Source organism: Parus major, chromosome 7 (assembly GCF_001522545.3).
Source record: "Parus major isolate Abel chromosome 7, Parus_major1.1, whole genome shotgun sequence".
Classification (NCBI taxonomy): Eukaryota; Metazoa; Chordata; class Aves; order Passeriformes; family Paridae; genus Parus; species Parus major.
Window position 1 is genome coordinate 17,316,471 of NC_031776.1, and position 14,864 is coordinate 17,331,334.

Here is a 14,864-nt window from a genome sequence, read left to right on the forward strand (position 1 = left end):
TGAATTTCATCTGCTTTTATAGCACATCTGTTAGTAGTGGATGACAGTCAATTGGCAGAACTGATATTCCAAGCACTGGCACAAAATCAACTTTTTTTCCTCCTTGATTTCATTAATTTCCTGCTGGTTGAACATCCCAGACTCCCAAAAATGGTATCAGTTCATACTGGCCTTCCCAACAGAGTGACATTACTGTAGTTTAAGAGGATGAATATATTTTGAAGTGAACTAATAGGATTTGTTTGAAAACGAATGAACTGATAACTTACTACAGTCTGCAAAATTTCAGGTCTTTAAATGAGAATGTATCTGCTGATGTGCAACACTACTCAATTCAAATGCAAAACCTGCACAATGGAAAAAAAATTCAGGGACAGAGTGGAGAGGTCAATGTGTATTTCCACCTCTGAGAAAACACATGAAAAGCACATGGAAAATAAGGAGGCTTCACTAAAGAAAAGTCATGACTGACTAATCTGGTGACTTTCTCTGATGGATTTACAGCATTGGTGGATGAGGGAGGAAAGACTGACGTCATCTACCCATCAAAAAACAGTTGACAGTGTCCTGCACAACATCCTTGTCTCTAAACTGCAGAGGTGTGGATTTGATGGATGGAGCACTCAGTGGATAAGGAATTGGGTGGGTGGTCACACTCAAAACAGTTGTGGTCAGTGGCTTAATGTCCAAGTGACATCACTGGCATTCTTTAGGGGTTGATATTGGGACAAAAATATAATATTTAAGAAAACACAGACTAAAAAAAATCCTGAGGACCTAATTGCAAAGTGTTCACTTCAAAAAACTGCATAAGAAATTGAACACATGCTGTATCTAGTGCTGCTCATTATTTCTCCATGTTTTACTGATTTAAAAATATGTCATACAACACAGAGAAACCCCTAATAATAAAAACCCCAAACAAAATAAGAAACAAAAGCTACTGTTATTTTTTCTTTTAAAATTGTCCCCAGAAAAGGATTTTACTTCAAAATATTTTTTATTTCTCTGTAGAACAAGTTATTAATCACCTTGTTGCACTCCAAGCTGGGATAAAGAAAACCTCACTCATTATATTTCTTCTTCTGCAACACATACATGTAAATATCTGGCATGGAAGTTCATTGGAAGCTAAGCGAAAATAGAAGTTCACTATCAACATTTGTTTTGTTTCTGTTAACATCAAACCAAACAAGTCTGCAAGTTTTGTCTTTGATGAATCTGTATGCCCTGAAACACTGGAGCCACAGATAGAGGGGTCACACTGGCATCTTCACAAAACACCTCACAGTGGTGCTTTCCCTTCCCATCATCTGATTGAGATTGTGGCCTTATATGCAAGGCCTTAGACTATGTCAAACAGAATATTAAAATCTAATATTTTCTTTTGAGATGTGTCTTCAGATTACAGGCATTTTCCCCACATTGTTCCAGTGCTATAAATTAAATAATGTCATGCTACATAAATATGCTGACTTTAGTGTAAATTCAGATGAATATTCATATGAAAATATTTCAAGATTAGCTTGAAATGGCTTCTGAATACTTCTGTAATAAACCTATGACAGAATAATATCTATAGTATCTGTAATAGTAAATCTACTTCTTATAGATCATAGAACCTGTACTATGCTGAGGAAGTATAACTTGGCCTGACTTACCCTCATTTTTGAGCATGTTCTAATAACATTTGAGCTGCACTGAGTTGCAGATATGCTAACCCAAACAAGTTTAACAGATGGTACAATGATGACCTCACACTGTGGTCTAGACAGGCTAACAAAATGACTGCATAACAGAAAGAAGCCTCCAGAGCGGGATAAAACACAGTCTTTGGTGAAGATGAACAGTGGAACTTTGGGGCATGTCATAAATTTATACATTAAATTTAAGTATGTTTTATAGAATAATAGTTTTTATTGAGTTGTGATGAGACCACATTGATGGCTGTGCCTGTTGGATAAAACAGTTTTGAGCAGATTTTCAGATTTACTATCTACACAAACGCTGGATCTCCTTCATAGTCCATAAGTCCAGCAAAGACAAGCCAGATATACCTACTGACTTTAAATCTACTCTAAGTGCTTTGCTTTGCAAGGATATTTTCCAAAACTGCTGTTTCCCTAAGAAGCAAAATCATGGATAGAAATGAACGACATGAAACATGGTGATTTTTTTCTTTTGATGATAACTTTGTTCTTTAAAACTTTTATTTTAACAGTTAATCATGAAAAGATTCATCTAATTCTGAATTTAACGTTTCTTATTTTGTACCTTTAATTCAATTAATTTTGAAGAAAGAAGAAAAGTATTTTTGATTGTTTTCTGGTGCCTAGCTTGGGGCTTGAGGGACAACCCACAAAGAGGTGCAGTTAGTGGGCAGATTACAGGGTGCAGAAAATGTAGAAAAGGCCATGGCTGTGATTGATTGCAGGTTTTTCACATGAACTTCATCATGACAAATGGATGAATATGTAATTTTGCACTAATTTGAAGGAACTTCAAGTCATAGTATCTTATTTTAAAGAGAAGATGACTCAGGGAATTCTTTTTTTAAAATGTGTATTTTAAGTACAAAAGAAACTTTGTGAACAAGCACAATAACAACTTTTTATGACTACGAGCTTTTATTAGCTAGGAATAAGCTAAGGAGAGTGATGAACAAGCTATGTAGCTCTCACCTAGTGACACCTAATAAAATCTTGAAATATAACCACAATGGCACTCAAACAAATGTAAAGAGAATACTTTACTATTGCATTCCTATCCTATAATTTTTCAGATTTTCCATATACCCAGAAAGGGTCAAATTTCACAGTAGAAGTGTCTGTGAGTGTTGTTTTAGTGTTGGCAGAGATGTGCTCATTCCCATCACCTGAAATGAGTGTGAAGGAAACTACACCAAGCACAACCAGCTCAACACTTTTGTCTCCGTTTGTGAAAGTGAACTAAGGCTTTGTGGCACACAGAGGAGCAGTACTACATAGTGAGGCCAAATATGCAGTCTGATTCCAGTAGAGTTAACTTGGTCATATTTTGAACATATGTGAAGTCTAATGTGAATTGAATGTTAAGTAAATCAACTTATTTTATTAGTAGAGCATGGCATATTGCCATTTATTTCAACTCAACTTCTTTTCCACATCACATGCCTTTTGTGTATTTCATACATGCCTGAAAGATACTATTTCTGGAATAATTTCCAAGGGTTTTGCTATGTTTATGGAACAGATTCTAGTATTTTTCCAGAAAATCTGGGTAGTTACAGCATGTCTGCAAAGCTTTCATGGCAGAGAAAAAAAGACCAAATCAATGAGACTGAAACAACTCAGAGATGACCCTGCTCAAGTTTAAAATTCCTACCTTAGCCTGTACTGAAGAGTCTTTTGGGTTGGAAAACAGATGATGAAAAATAACAGTAAAAGTCAAACAATTAAAACACAAAAAGACAAGTTATTGAGCATTTGTTACTGCAGAGATGAATGTTGCCTAGTCTGCATCTCAGAAGTAATTTTGGGAAGAAATTTAACAGCTAGGGAGCAAGAACTATTTTCTGACTATTACTGATGTTAAAAAATGGGCAGCTGCTTCAAAATGCTCAGTGGCTTGGAATGTCAGCCCAAGCACTGGGCAATGACTTTGTGGAAAGGTTTGCAGCCAAAATCATCCAATGCACATCCATGTTTCCAAAACAGATCTTGCCAAAAGGCACGCTAGGTTATTGTGTGACCTGCAAATAGGACACATTAGCACATACAAGGACTTGGGCTTTTGCTGGCAATCTAAGTCTCCTTAGACTTAAGTCTTCCAAAGTCTCATTAGGACACCAGTCTTTGGGAGGATTACAAACACAGCATAATTTACACTACCAGCACACTTTACCACAGGGCTATGATCTCCACCTAGAGCTATAGGGACAGTAAATGTATCAGAGCTAAATCGTGCCTCAGGGCAAATACTCTGTTGATTCTACTGTCCTTCCTGTTATGTCTTGTGATGTTTTTCTGTACTCATCTACTCATCCCATAAGACATCCATGTGAGCAGCTCTGTGGTTTTATTTTCATGTTTAAATCCAGTTGCTGTAATCAGCTTTTTTGTAACTGAAACTGCAGTTGTTGTGACCATACTAAAGTACAGCTTTTCAGGCTCAGCCTGTAACTCTGCTATTAGAGGTTTAAACCTCAGTGTAGAGAAAGTCTATAATGAAAGTGAAGGTCTCTTCAATTTCCTATGATTCAGCATAGCTGTACTTGAGAATTACCCCGTTTTGTTTCCCATGCTGTGACATTTGAGACCTGCCCTCCAAGTGCCGGTGGGAGGCTGTGGACTTGCCAGCTCGACATTTTAGATGGTATCACAGTCATGGTAAACCTCTGCCTTAGTGCTGGCTTGCAGGCACCAAGTGAGTATGTGGAGTGGCTTTTAAAGACTCTGCTCACGAACCTCATCAAAAGCACATTAATTTCAGAAGGAACATGATTGTATAATTATCTCAGTGCACTTTAGATTAATTGACAAAGGCATTCTTTTGTTCAAAGTCTTAATGAAAATGTTAAGACTCATGATGTAGGAAGGTACTAAATACAGACAGACAATCTTTTGAAACCAATAACTTGATTTCTGACCACTAGTTGTACTACTAGTTGTACTACTGCTACTTAAATGAAGACACAGAAATAAGTGTTTTGTCCCTTAAATGAGTACATCCTCAGTTACTTTTGCTGTAAGAATAACACTAAGAATTATATAAGAGTGATCTTTTTAACAGTTTGTTTCAAAAGGATGTTTAGTTGAAGGTCCCTCAGTTTAGTAGTTATCTCTCAATGGTATTTCCTGCATTAAAAGTCACTGTGAATAGCCTTTCATCCTTCTGTTCCAAAAATAAGCAATACAAAACAAGCTGGTGCTTTGTTTTCAGAAAACCTAGGAATCAAATTCTGAAATAGCTCTAGCTGTGACACCTAGGAAATCAGGCAGTCTGGTTCCAACCACTGTAAAAAAGACACTTCAGCCTACCAATGAAAAGAACACTTTATATTCCCAGAGAGTACTGATATGCATCTTGAGTATGCCTAATTGCATCAATATTCTGTCAAAGTGAATCCCTTACTAGTAGCTGCCAAAACAGTGACAACTCTCCAGTTGCTAATGATATTTTAAAAACTGTTTTAGGAGTGACAAGGCAAATGTCTGATAACAATTTTTTTTAATTAGATTGGATTTTTGAACCGGTGGTTGTCAGGTGTTCCTCCAGTGCAGATGCAGTTAAAGCCTTCTATTCATCAGGTACTATTCTTTTAGTCATCTTAGAATAGTATGAAGCTAGGTGATTAGATATGATCATATCAGATTAGATATAGAATGATAGATCTCTTGTTTGCTTGGTTTGGGGGAATTTAGGTATGTTATGCATACATAGAGCAGTATAACAAACACATGGGGTTTTGAATAAAACCACTTGGTCAGACAGAAACCAGTGTATCAGACTAAAAAACTGTGCTGTGAACTCTAGTATTAGAGCAGCCAGTTACACTCCCAATGTGTGTCTCTTGGCTGACTGACTTTGGTGTTAAAAAAGATGCAACTTCAAAATAAGGCTTTTCTTGTGACTAATACATTCATCAGGTTTCAGTCTTGTGTGGCTTATATGGGATTATCTGGAGGCTTATAAAGGGTGATCTCTTGCTGCAACCTTTCCTTTGATTGATCTTGCAAAGTCTTTTCTCTCTCCTCTGTCCCTCTGGCTCCCTATTTTTAAGAAGCTAGTGGCAACATAACTATTGTTGAAAACTCTCAGCCTGTGTCAAATCTAGTTGAACCAGTTGGCCCATCTTCACAAGTCCTTGCAGAGTAGGAGACACTCAGAAGCAAACACAGACAGTACAACAGCATGTTTCTTGCACTGGAAATCAGTTAAATCATCAATAACCACAAACTTTATTTCTTAAAATCCTGTCAATCCTGTAAAGGCTGTGCTAACAGTACTGCAGTTTAGAAGCTGAAAAATACACTCACAGACTTTTGTTTTCCAACAGCTTTCAGTGAGATGCTGTTATTGAGACTCCTGCCTCCTTGTCAGGCCGACATCTGTTCTTTGTGCTCAAGAAACCAAACATGGTCTTGAACCACCATTTCAGACAATTCTACACTGTGCTCATTGCTTTCCTGCCTTGTTCTTTTTCACTTGTGAATTTGTCAATGTAGCAAGTGAGTCTGATGGTTTGGACACTTCAGGAATGGGGCTTGTAAGGTGAAGAAACTCTCAAGTATCTTCTGTTCAGCCTTCCTGGCAATAAATAGCTGCCTTTCTTTTTTTAAATGCAACATGCAACTTTGAAATTCGACTGCCAATATTTTACTTTGAGGCTCAGGAGATTCTTGAGATTTAAGAAATTTTTCTACATTCATCTTCAATCTTGGAGCTGTAACTTAAGGAGTTTTCCTCCGTTTGCAAAGACCACTGGTAACATCTGCTGGCAGGCCAGCTGTGCTCAATGCAGGTTTCAGCAATGTTCAACCAACCCTCATTTAACATTCATGTTCTGTGGCCAGAAGATGTGGTTAGGGTATTAATTCAGAGCATTTCTGGGGAACAGCATCCTGGGTGGGCTGTAGAAGGATGTAACAGAACTAATAATGAAATTCACCTTTCTGCAGAGAGGACCTATGAGAGAGTGAACAAGCAGCAAAGAAAATACTGATTTATTAAATTTAATCCAGCAAGGTAGACACTGATGTGTGATTCAGCAGAATGGCACCTCCCTGGAGCTTTGCATGACAGATATGTTGGGGAATGATAGAAGGCAGCCCTTCTTTGCTGGAGCTATTTCTAAAATTCCATTTCATATCCTACATTTAAAGTTTTCTGTGGCATAAATATTACTGCAATGAGAGAGAGCCAGGCAAGCTGAAGACTTGAGTCTTGAATACTGATACCTTGTTAATAACATTGCTCACTATGATAGTTACTTGCACTTAAAATAAATCTTAGTAAGGTTTGTACTAATAGTGATTTTTTTTCTAGATTGAAGTGCTAGTTATAGCATATGTATTAGATATTTGGCTTATAAAATACATCATCTACCAGTAAGAACAGCTCCATTCAAAAGGCTTTTTCTATGCAACTTGGTTTGGCTGACCACAAAATGAGAGAATGGGAGAGTCTCAGGGGTTGCAATAGCAGAAGAAATCAAAAATAAAACGACAGGATTAGCTGTCAGTTATTTCAGCTTGAACCACTGTATTTTACCTGTTGCTTCTTAAACATGCTGGGGAACAGTTTGAAGGAAGAGAATCAAAGCCTGGAGTAGGCACTAACTTACCCAAACCACTGTGTCTTCAATTTTAGAAATTAAAATAAATATTAAACATGTATGTCATCACACACAATGACAAAGACCAACACAAGGATGTCTCAGACTTTCTCCATGGCATGCAGTAGTAATTGCCACATTACCCAGCACAATTTGAATGGAACTGAGTCAAATTTAATTAGCTCCTGTCTTTAGAGCATTTCTTCACCCACAACACTTGTAGTCTTTAGGACCCTGCTGTACAACTGTAATGTTGTACACAAAATGAAGCCATTAGGAGAATCCCATTCTGAAATCTGCCCAAGTTTACCATCACATATTGTAACTCTTAGAGTAGTGGTGGTCTGTTTCTTGTCACTTTCTTCTAGGTTATCTTTGCATCCTTTTTTCACGTGGTACTATATGACAGCCTGGCTGGTCCAGCTCTTAAGCCTAGGAAATGTCTTCCATGGATTTGACCATATTTAGACACTGAGCTTCATGTCCTGCAGATTTTTGTTCCATTTCTGTCTACAGCCATTGATGCATTGCCTTTACCAAATTACTTGTGTCTCTTCATCTTCTCTGAAACTTTTTGCTCCTTCTTCATTGATCAAATGCAATTGACCATTAAATACAATTTGGGGTTTTAGTTCTACTTGATTTTAGTGAAATGGTGCTACAAAACAATGAATGTAAAATGCTAATTTATTATTTTAGTTTTGTATTTTACATAAGTAGTCATCTAAAATTACAGTTTGGTTTCTTAATTCTAATAATTGAAATCACAAAGTTACCAGCCAAACTTACAGAAGGTGCTCTATTTCAAATTCAAAATTGCTGTTTGAATTTTCCTGAATATGACTGAAATACTTGCAGAACATTTTAATCACTCCTAAATGACAGAAAAATATTTTCTTAAAATACAACCTATAAAATCTACAGAAATAATTGTGGAAATCTGAATGCTTAATTATTTCTTCTATTCCTGGCTTTTTGTAAAAATATAAAAAAATCACTGACTTGTTCTACTTAAAATTGCTGCTGTAACTCACATTAAACAGATGAAATACAAATGTAGTGAGACTATTTCAAATTACATAATAAAGCTAATATGTGGATAAAACAGATAACGTTTTAGAAGTTAATTCAGAGAATTAAATTTTGCAGTGAATGCTGGAGACCTGGGTTTGTCTCACACTGGCTCATTCAGCTCAGCAGATCAGCAGCTTTAAGACTGTTGAACTGTTACATCAGCTGCTGAGCTCTCCATGCCCTGGGAGGCATTTATTCCTTCTCTGCTGTGTCCTGCTCACTCAGGGCAGGGAGCTTTACCAGCCAGTCCCCAGCCAAAGTATTGCTGTGCTGGCTCAAGTCTTTCAAAAAGGATTTAAGAGCAAAATTTTTGTGAGTTGATGAATGTATGCTAGTGGGTTGATGAGACCAGTTTCAAACTTCTTTGGCATGGAACATATGCTTAGTGGTTTCTAATGCTCACCTTGAATGAACAGCAGCAATTGAACCCACCAGTTTCAATAAATACTAAAAATACTTAATACTAATAAATACTAATCCAGACCATTATATATGTGCCCCATTTTAGCTACATTTAGCTACATTAATCCTAAAAGTATAAAAGGATGGCTGTCCTTACAAGCTGAAAACATATAAACCATTTAAGGAACGACAGTTTGTCTAATTCCATGCAGTTACATAATTATTGCAGCTTTCTTAGTGGGCAATTTCATACCAACAGCCAAACATCTCCCTCATCTAGACCTTCTGAGAGTCTTTTCATTGTGCAGTTCTAGTTTACACACTTTTTATACAGTCATAGTGAGTGTCTGCTGTTCCTTTGTCAACATTGCTCCCAAACCATAACCACAGTCATGTGTGTACAACAGAGGGATTTTAAAAGAGTAAAACCAAGAGTAGTCACAGGATCATTGTTCTGTTCAGAAGATGCTGAAACACTGTGATGATCACTGAAACAGATTCCTTTTGTACATCTGAAATAAACACTGTACCTCCCTGTACCTTTAACAACTGGATTCATAGAAGCGCCCTCAATTTATTTTTTTTTTCTTGAAAATTTTTCCTCTTTATCTGTTTTCATTAGATTCATCTTTTTTCCCCAAGAAGATTTTGTGCTGCCAAGGTCTCCCTTGAAGCTCACATCTTTTTCCCCTAAGCTTAGGTAACAAAATGTAGATGCTTTTTGCTCAGTGCAAACCATTTGCTTACTCACTGTTGTTTCATCATCTTTCAAGGAAAGCACCACAGACTGAATGGGTAAGATACACTTCCCAGGTTTTATTGCAGTTATTCACTATGATGAAATCATAAACTATGCCAACTTCCCAGACTTCTTGCTCAAAATCCAGAGGTGTGTATCTTGAAACCTTCCTATCTTTTTTATTAATTATTTCTGTAAACAAATTATTTTTTTCACATTCACATTGCACTCATCTTGAATGCAATTCAGTCTTTCTCACTAGAAAATCCAGAAAACTGACCTAGATAAATATTATCCTTCCTAAGCACAACAGCTAGGCAAAATAACCTGTATGTTTTCCTAGTTAGGATGGGAAATTGTAAAGAAATAAGAGTCCTTTGATGCAATTAAATCTGTTTTCAGGATCTCTAATTACAATTCCTGCTTTCTCATTTATAGGAGAGTTCAAAACATAAAAGTATTGTCCTGCTCCAGCCTCTTTAAGCCAGCACCCAGTACAAAGGCCACTGGCTTTCCTGAGCGTGGTTAGAACTGCTTTGGGCTTTGTTTTTCTGTTGTTCCTGAACTCTTACCTTTTTTTCTTTGAACAGTCTCCTATATACTGCCAGGTTCCCTGAGCAGAATGCAGAATGTTCTCTGCTCACAGTGCTTAAACTGCTGAGCAACCTTGTACATACCTTTGGTTTGTGACAAAAACATTTGCTTGGTAGCTTCTTGTAGACTATTTATTGAAAGATGGTGGTTAAACCTTGTAATTTCAACCCAACCTACAAATGCTATATGAAGGACCACCTCCGAAACATGCAGGAGATCACCTCGAGGTGCTCGTAATAAAGCCTACATATTCAAAATATGAAACATTTGTTGCTCTTACAGCGTAACTATCTGTATTAAAATTTTATTCAAAATGGTGTTACCAAGTGTACATAAGACTGCTAACAGCAGGTCTTGGTGAAATTCCACTGCTCCTGCAATGTTGGAAAACACAAAAGAAGGTCTGAACAATGTTGTCTCTGTTTTAGAAAGACTGTTCTATCAATAATAAGATTTTATTTTATTGTAAAATCATGATTAAGACTAATTTGAAACTCTATCATAGATTTCAGATAAAGCTGTGAAATATCATAACATAGATGTTAGATCAAGCTTGTGACTCCAAGTTAAGCCAGTCAGTTGGGATGTCTGGGAGAATGTGTAAATTTCACAACAGACTTGAGTAATAAACCAGTGAAGCCATTTTTTTTTTCAAGGAGTTAAGTATTTAGACTTCTAAATAACTGTTACACAATTTGGTGCCAGGTGCCAACAACAGTTACCAGGTAACTGGTAACTACCAGTACGCTTCTGTGCTCTTCTAATAATTTTGTGTGAGTTTTACATTTGGAAGGAACTTAAAATTAAATGAAATTAAGTAGTCATCCCAATCCTGTCTTTGACTGACAAATAGGTTGAAGCCAGTGCTTTTATTTGGACTAACAAACGAGAGACCTGAACGTATGGAATACTACTTGCAAAACTGCGGTTATTACTGCCTAGGGCTATCGATGACGAGCGTGATTTTCCCAGTCTTGGGGAGCTGCAGTGACTTCCAGCCAGGGGATCGTGCGAGGGAAATCAGCGGGCTCAGCCCCCGCTCCTGCGCGAACCTGTCAGGAACGCCGGGGGCGCGGGCAGCAGGTGCGCGGGGTCCGGGCGCCGCCTCGCCTGTGGATCCTCCGATACCTACCTGCTCGAGGGAGGCTGATTTTTTAAAGGAAGAGGGGGGAAAAAAAGGAATGTTTGGTACTGTTGTTACTTCCAGCTGTCCGAGCCTCGGTCGTGGCAGCTGTCATCACTTTTCCCTCCCGGGAACCTCGCTGCTTTGCGTTGAAGCCAGGGCTGACGCTCTCCGCGCCGCGCTGGCCGCCCGGGCTTTGAAAGTAGCGCGCAGCATTACGGCAGCTCGGCGCTCGCCTTTCTCCAGCGTCCCTCGCCCCACCGTCTCCAGCTCCCCCGGCGGACGGACCGGTGAGCGCTCCGCACCCACCGACCCTGCCCCGCGCCCGCTCGCCTCGCCGACATGGTATCACCCGAAACCCGTATCCCGCCATGGCGTGGTATATCCCGGCGCGGGAGGCGCTTCCCTCGGGCCGGTCGCGCCCGCCGCCCCCAGCCCCTCTCTTCCGTGGCGCCTGGAGAGAGGAGCAGGGGCGCGCCCGCCGCTCCCTCTCTTTGTGTGCGAGCGAGGGAAGGAGCGCGCGGGCGGGCCCGAGACACAGCGCGGAGGAGGGCGCGGAGGAGGGCGCGGAGCAGCGTGAGGCCGGGGAGCGGCGCGGGCGGGCGGCGGTTCTGAGCGCGCCGCGGGGGCGGGAGGAAGGTGGAGTGAGGAGCGCGGGGCGGTGGCGGCGGGGGGGGGGGGGGGTGGGAGGGAGGGAGGGAGGAAAGGCGGGCGGCTGTGGCGGCGGATAATGATGGCGTGGTGCGTGCGGCCGCTGGGCGGCCGGGAAGGCTGAGGGGAAGGAGGCGGCAGGACCCCCGCCCCCAGGTAGGCTGGCTCGGAAAGTTGGGGCGAGGTACCGGGGCGGCTCCGCTGCGCGCCCCGCAGGCCCCGCGGCGCAAAGGCGCCGCCACGGGGAAGCCCCAACTTGGGGCCGAAACTTGTGGCTTCCCCCGTTCCGGGCGGCGCGGGGAGCCAGGGCCCCTCTGTCCCGCCCCGCCGCGGTGCGTGCGCGGGGTCCGGCCCGGGCCCGGCCCTCCCCCGGGCGGCAGGAAGGGCCGGCGCTGCCCCCCCCCCACCCCGCCGGCCGACCCGGCCTGGCCCAGCCCGGGACGGCCCTCAGCGGTGGGGCGGCAGCCGGAGGTGGCTTGGGGGCCGCCCGCCGCCGCATCCCCCGCCAGAGCCGTCAGGTCGGTGCCCGGGGAGCAGCTGGGTCCGCGCGTCCCGGCGGACACAATGGGCTTTATCCCGCAGGGACGTCTTGGGCTGCGATTCCCACCCCGAGTTTCGGATTCGTGTCACACGCCGGCGAGGCCCCGAGTTAATGGAAACTCTCTGTCTCTGCAGATGGCTTTCCGGATACCGCGATCCGCGCTGGGGATAACACCCGATGTGGCCATTCACGCCCTTTGATTTCTTTCTCTCCACGTAGAGTCCCCTGCGTTTCATTTCAATGCGAGCAGGGAAGCTGACTGAGTGAAAGGCTGCTTTTGGGATCTTCTGTGGGATCTACGCTGCCTGCTGTTGGAGTGTGGAAGCTTTGTGCTAGCTAGTTGTTCTTCCCATTCTTAAGGAGTGGAAGGAGCTTTCTCTTCAACAATGATGAAAACCGAAGGCAAGGGGGAAAGGACTTTAAGAAGTGCTTCTCCACACCGAAATGCTTACAAATCTGATTTCCATGCTATCAAATGCACTTTTGATGGTGTAAATAATCCTGATAATGCTTCCAATAAAACAGGCTTGCATCAGAACCTAAGCACCTCTTCCAATGGAGGGGGAAGTGACCCACACAGTCGAGGCAGAGCTGCCACTTATGGCAACAGAGTGCACAAGATCAAAAACATGTTTCTGCAAATGGGAAGCTCTTCCTCCACAACCTCTTGTGAAAGCAGTCCACCTGCTGAGACCAAATTAATCAGCCGGGCCACAGCAGCAGAGTATGGATCTTCTCCAGGTAGTCCATCTTTTCTCACTGTCCAAAAAAACAATCTTCTTAATACAACTACGAGCCCCAGCAGCGGTCCTGTGGATTCCTTGTCCATGTCTTCTGCTGCTGACAAAGTCATCCGTAGCAGTGATGAGGCAGACTTGGATAAAGTTGCCCTGGCAGAAAAATTTTCAGAGACCAGGAAGCTGTTTGAGAGAAATATAAAACAACGGAGCTCAGTGGACAGATACTCGCCCAGCAAATGTGAAAGAAGTGAAGATAAGAGGAGACGTGGTTCAGCTTCTGATTGCAGCAATGTGGTGGACCACTTCAGTTTTAATACAGAAGCAAGTCCTCCAGTTGCACTGGAGAAAGTTGAAAATCATAGTAATGAGGAGTTGAAGCACCAACATGCTAATAGTGGTTCCAAATCTTCGTTCCTGAATGCAGGGCCCATTTCTAGGAGGCTGGAAAGCTTTCTGGGTGACAGTGATACTGAAGAATCCAAAGAAACTTCCAAAAATTATAGTTCTGCAAATCAGGACCCTTTGAGAGGCCAGCAGCCATTGAATCAATCTGCTATTGCTGAAGGATGTCTGGAGAGGGGTGTATTCCCCAAAGTGCCTGAGATCTGCAGAGATGAGCCGAGCAAGGCACTTGGAAAAGACAAAAGAGAGCAACTGGTACTTGAGAGAAGCACGTGGAATATGGGCAGTGTGCCTGCTTGGGAGGCTCAGCAGACATCAGATAGTGTTTGCTCCTGGGTTTCTCCCACAGAGGGGACTTGCACAGTGCTTGTTGCACAAGATGAGACCTCAGGGCATGAAAAAAAAAGCTTGGAGAAGGATCACGTTGATCAAGAGAATCAGAAGCTTGTATGTCACGTACAGGAAGGGAAGAGAAGTGACTGCGCCTTGGAAGTGGTAGAAGAGTTTATGGATGGCAGCAAGACCAGTTGGGAGGAAGAGAGAGATGGGATATCTGTAAGAGATAGTCTGGTTATACAAGTACAAGATGTTCTAGAGCAGGAAGGGGATACTGAAGAACAGGAGCAAGTGTTGGAAAAGCAAAGTGAGGACTTCAGTGATTTTGGAATAGAGAATGCAGCTTTTGATGAGGACAGGGACACAGAGCCAGAAAACCAAGAATCTGAAGGCAAAGAAATTTTGGAGGGAGTGGAGGACTATATGTATGACAGTGAATATGAGGAGTTTCCTGGACTTTCTGAAGAGGAAGATCCAGTGCCAGACCGAAAAGTCAAGTTCTCCACAGCTCCTATCAAAGTAAGTACATCTGAGTTTTCCTTTTTTTTTAATTGTTTTGCAGTCATAAATCCTCAGTAAATAAATTTTGGGGTTGTTTATATTTTTTTAGAGTTCTAAAAACCATTTAAGGAGTGTAAGTGTACCATTTTTATTCAACTCTGAGAGAAGTTGCCACTTCAGAAAATTTATTAATTAGTAATTATTTATTAGTTACAGCTGCTTCATAACCTAGTGTAGTGAAGCACATGGGATTTTACTTGCTGGACTTATTCAGGAGCGCAAATCTTTTAGAGGTAGATACAAACACCTGATCTTTAATACTTGTTTAATACTTGAATTTGTTTAAAATTGAGGCATTGTGTTAGGAAGGATTATTTTCAGCTTTCCTTTTGGCACAGAAGTTTAAAAAAAAACCCAAAACAAACCAACCAACCACCCCCCCAGAA

General features: G+C 41.5%; 1 protein-coding gene across 3 annotated transcripts in view; it reads left to right on the forward strand.

Annotated features, from left to right (window-relative positions):
* The first annotated feature begins 11,960 nt into the window (after nt 1-11,960).
* LOC107207400 (neurabin-1-like) overlaps nt 11,961-14,864 on the forward strand; it is a 40,696-nt gene continuing 37,792 nt past the window's right edge. For all 3 annotated transcript variants that reach the window (XM_015634387.3, XM_015634388.2, XM_015634389.2), the window contains exons 1-2: nt 11,961-12,054; nt 12,574-14,436. In XM_015634387.3, the coding sequence (XP_015489873.1) occupies nt 12,826-14,436 (1,611 nt within the window). In that variant the 5' untranslated portion in view covers nt 11,961-12,054; nt 12,574-12,825. The remainder of the gene's footprint in view (nt 12,055-12,573; nt 14,437-14,864) is intronic.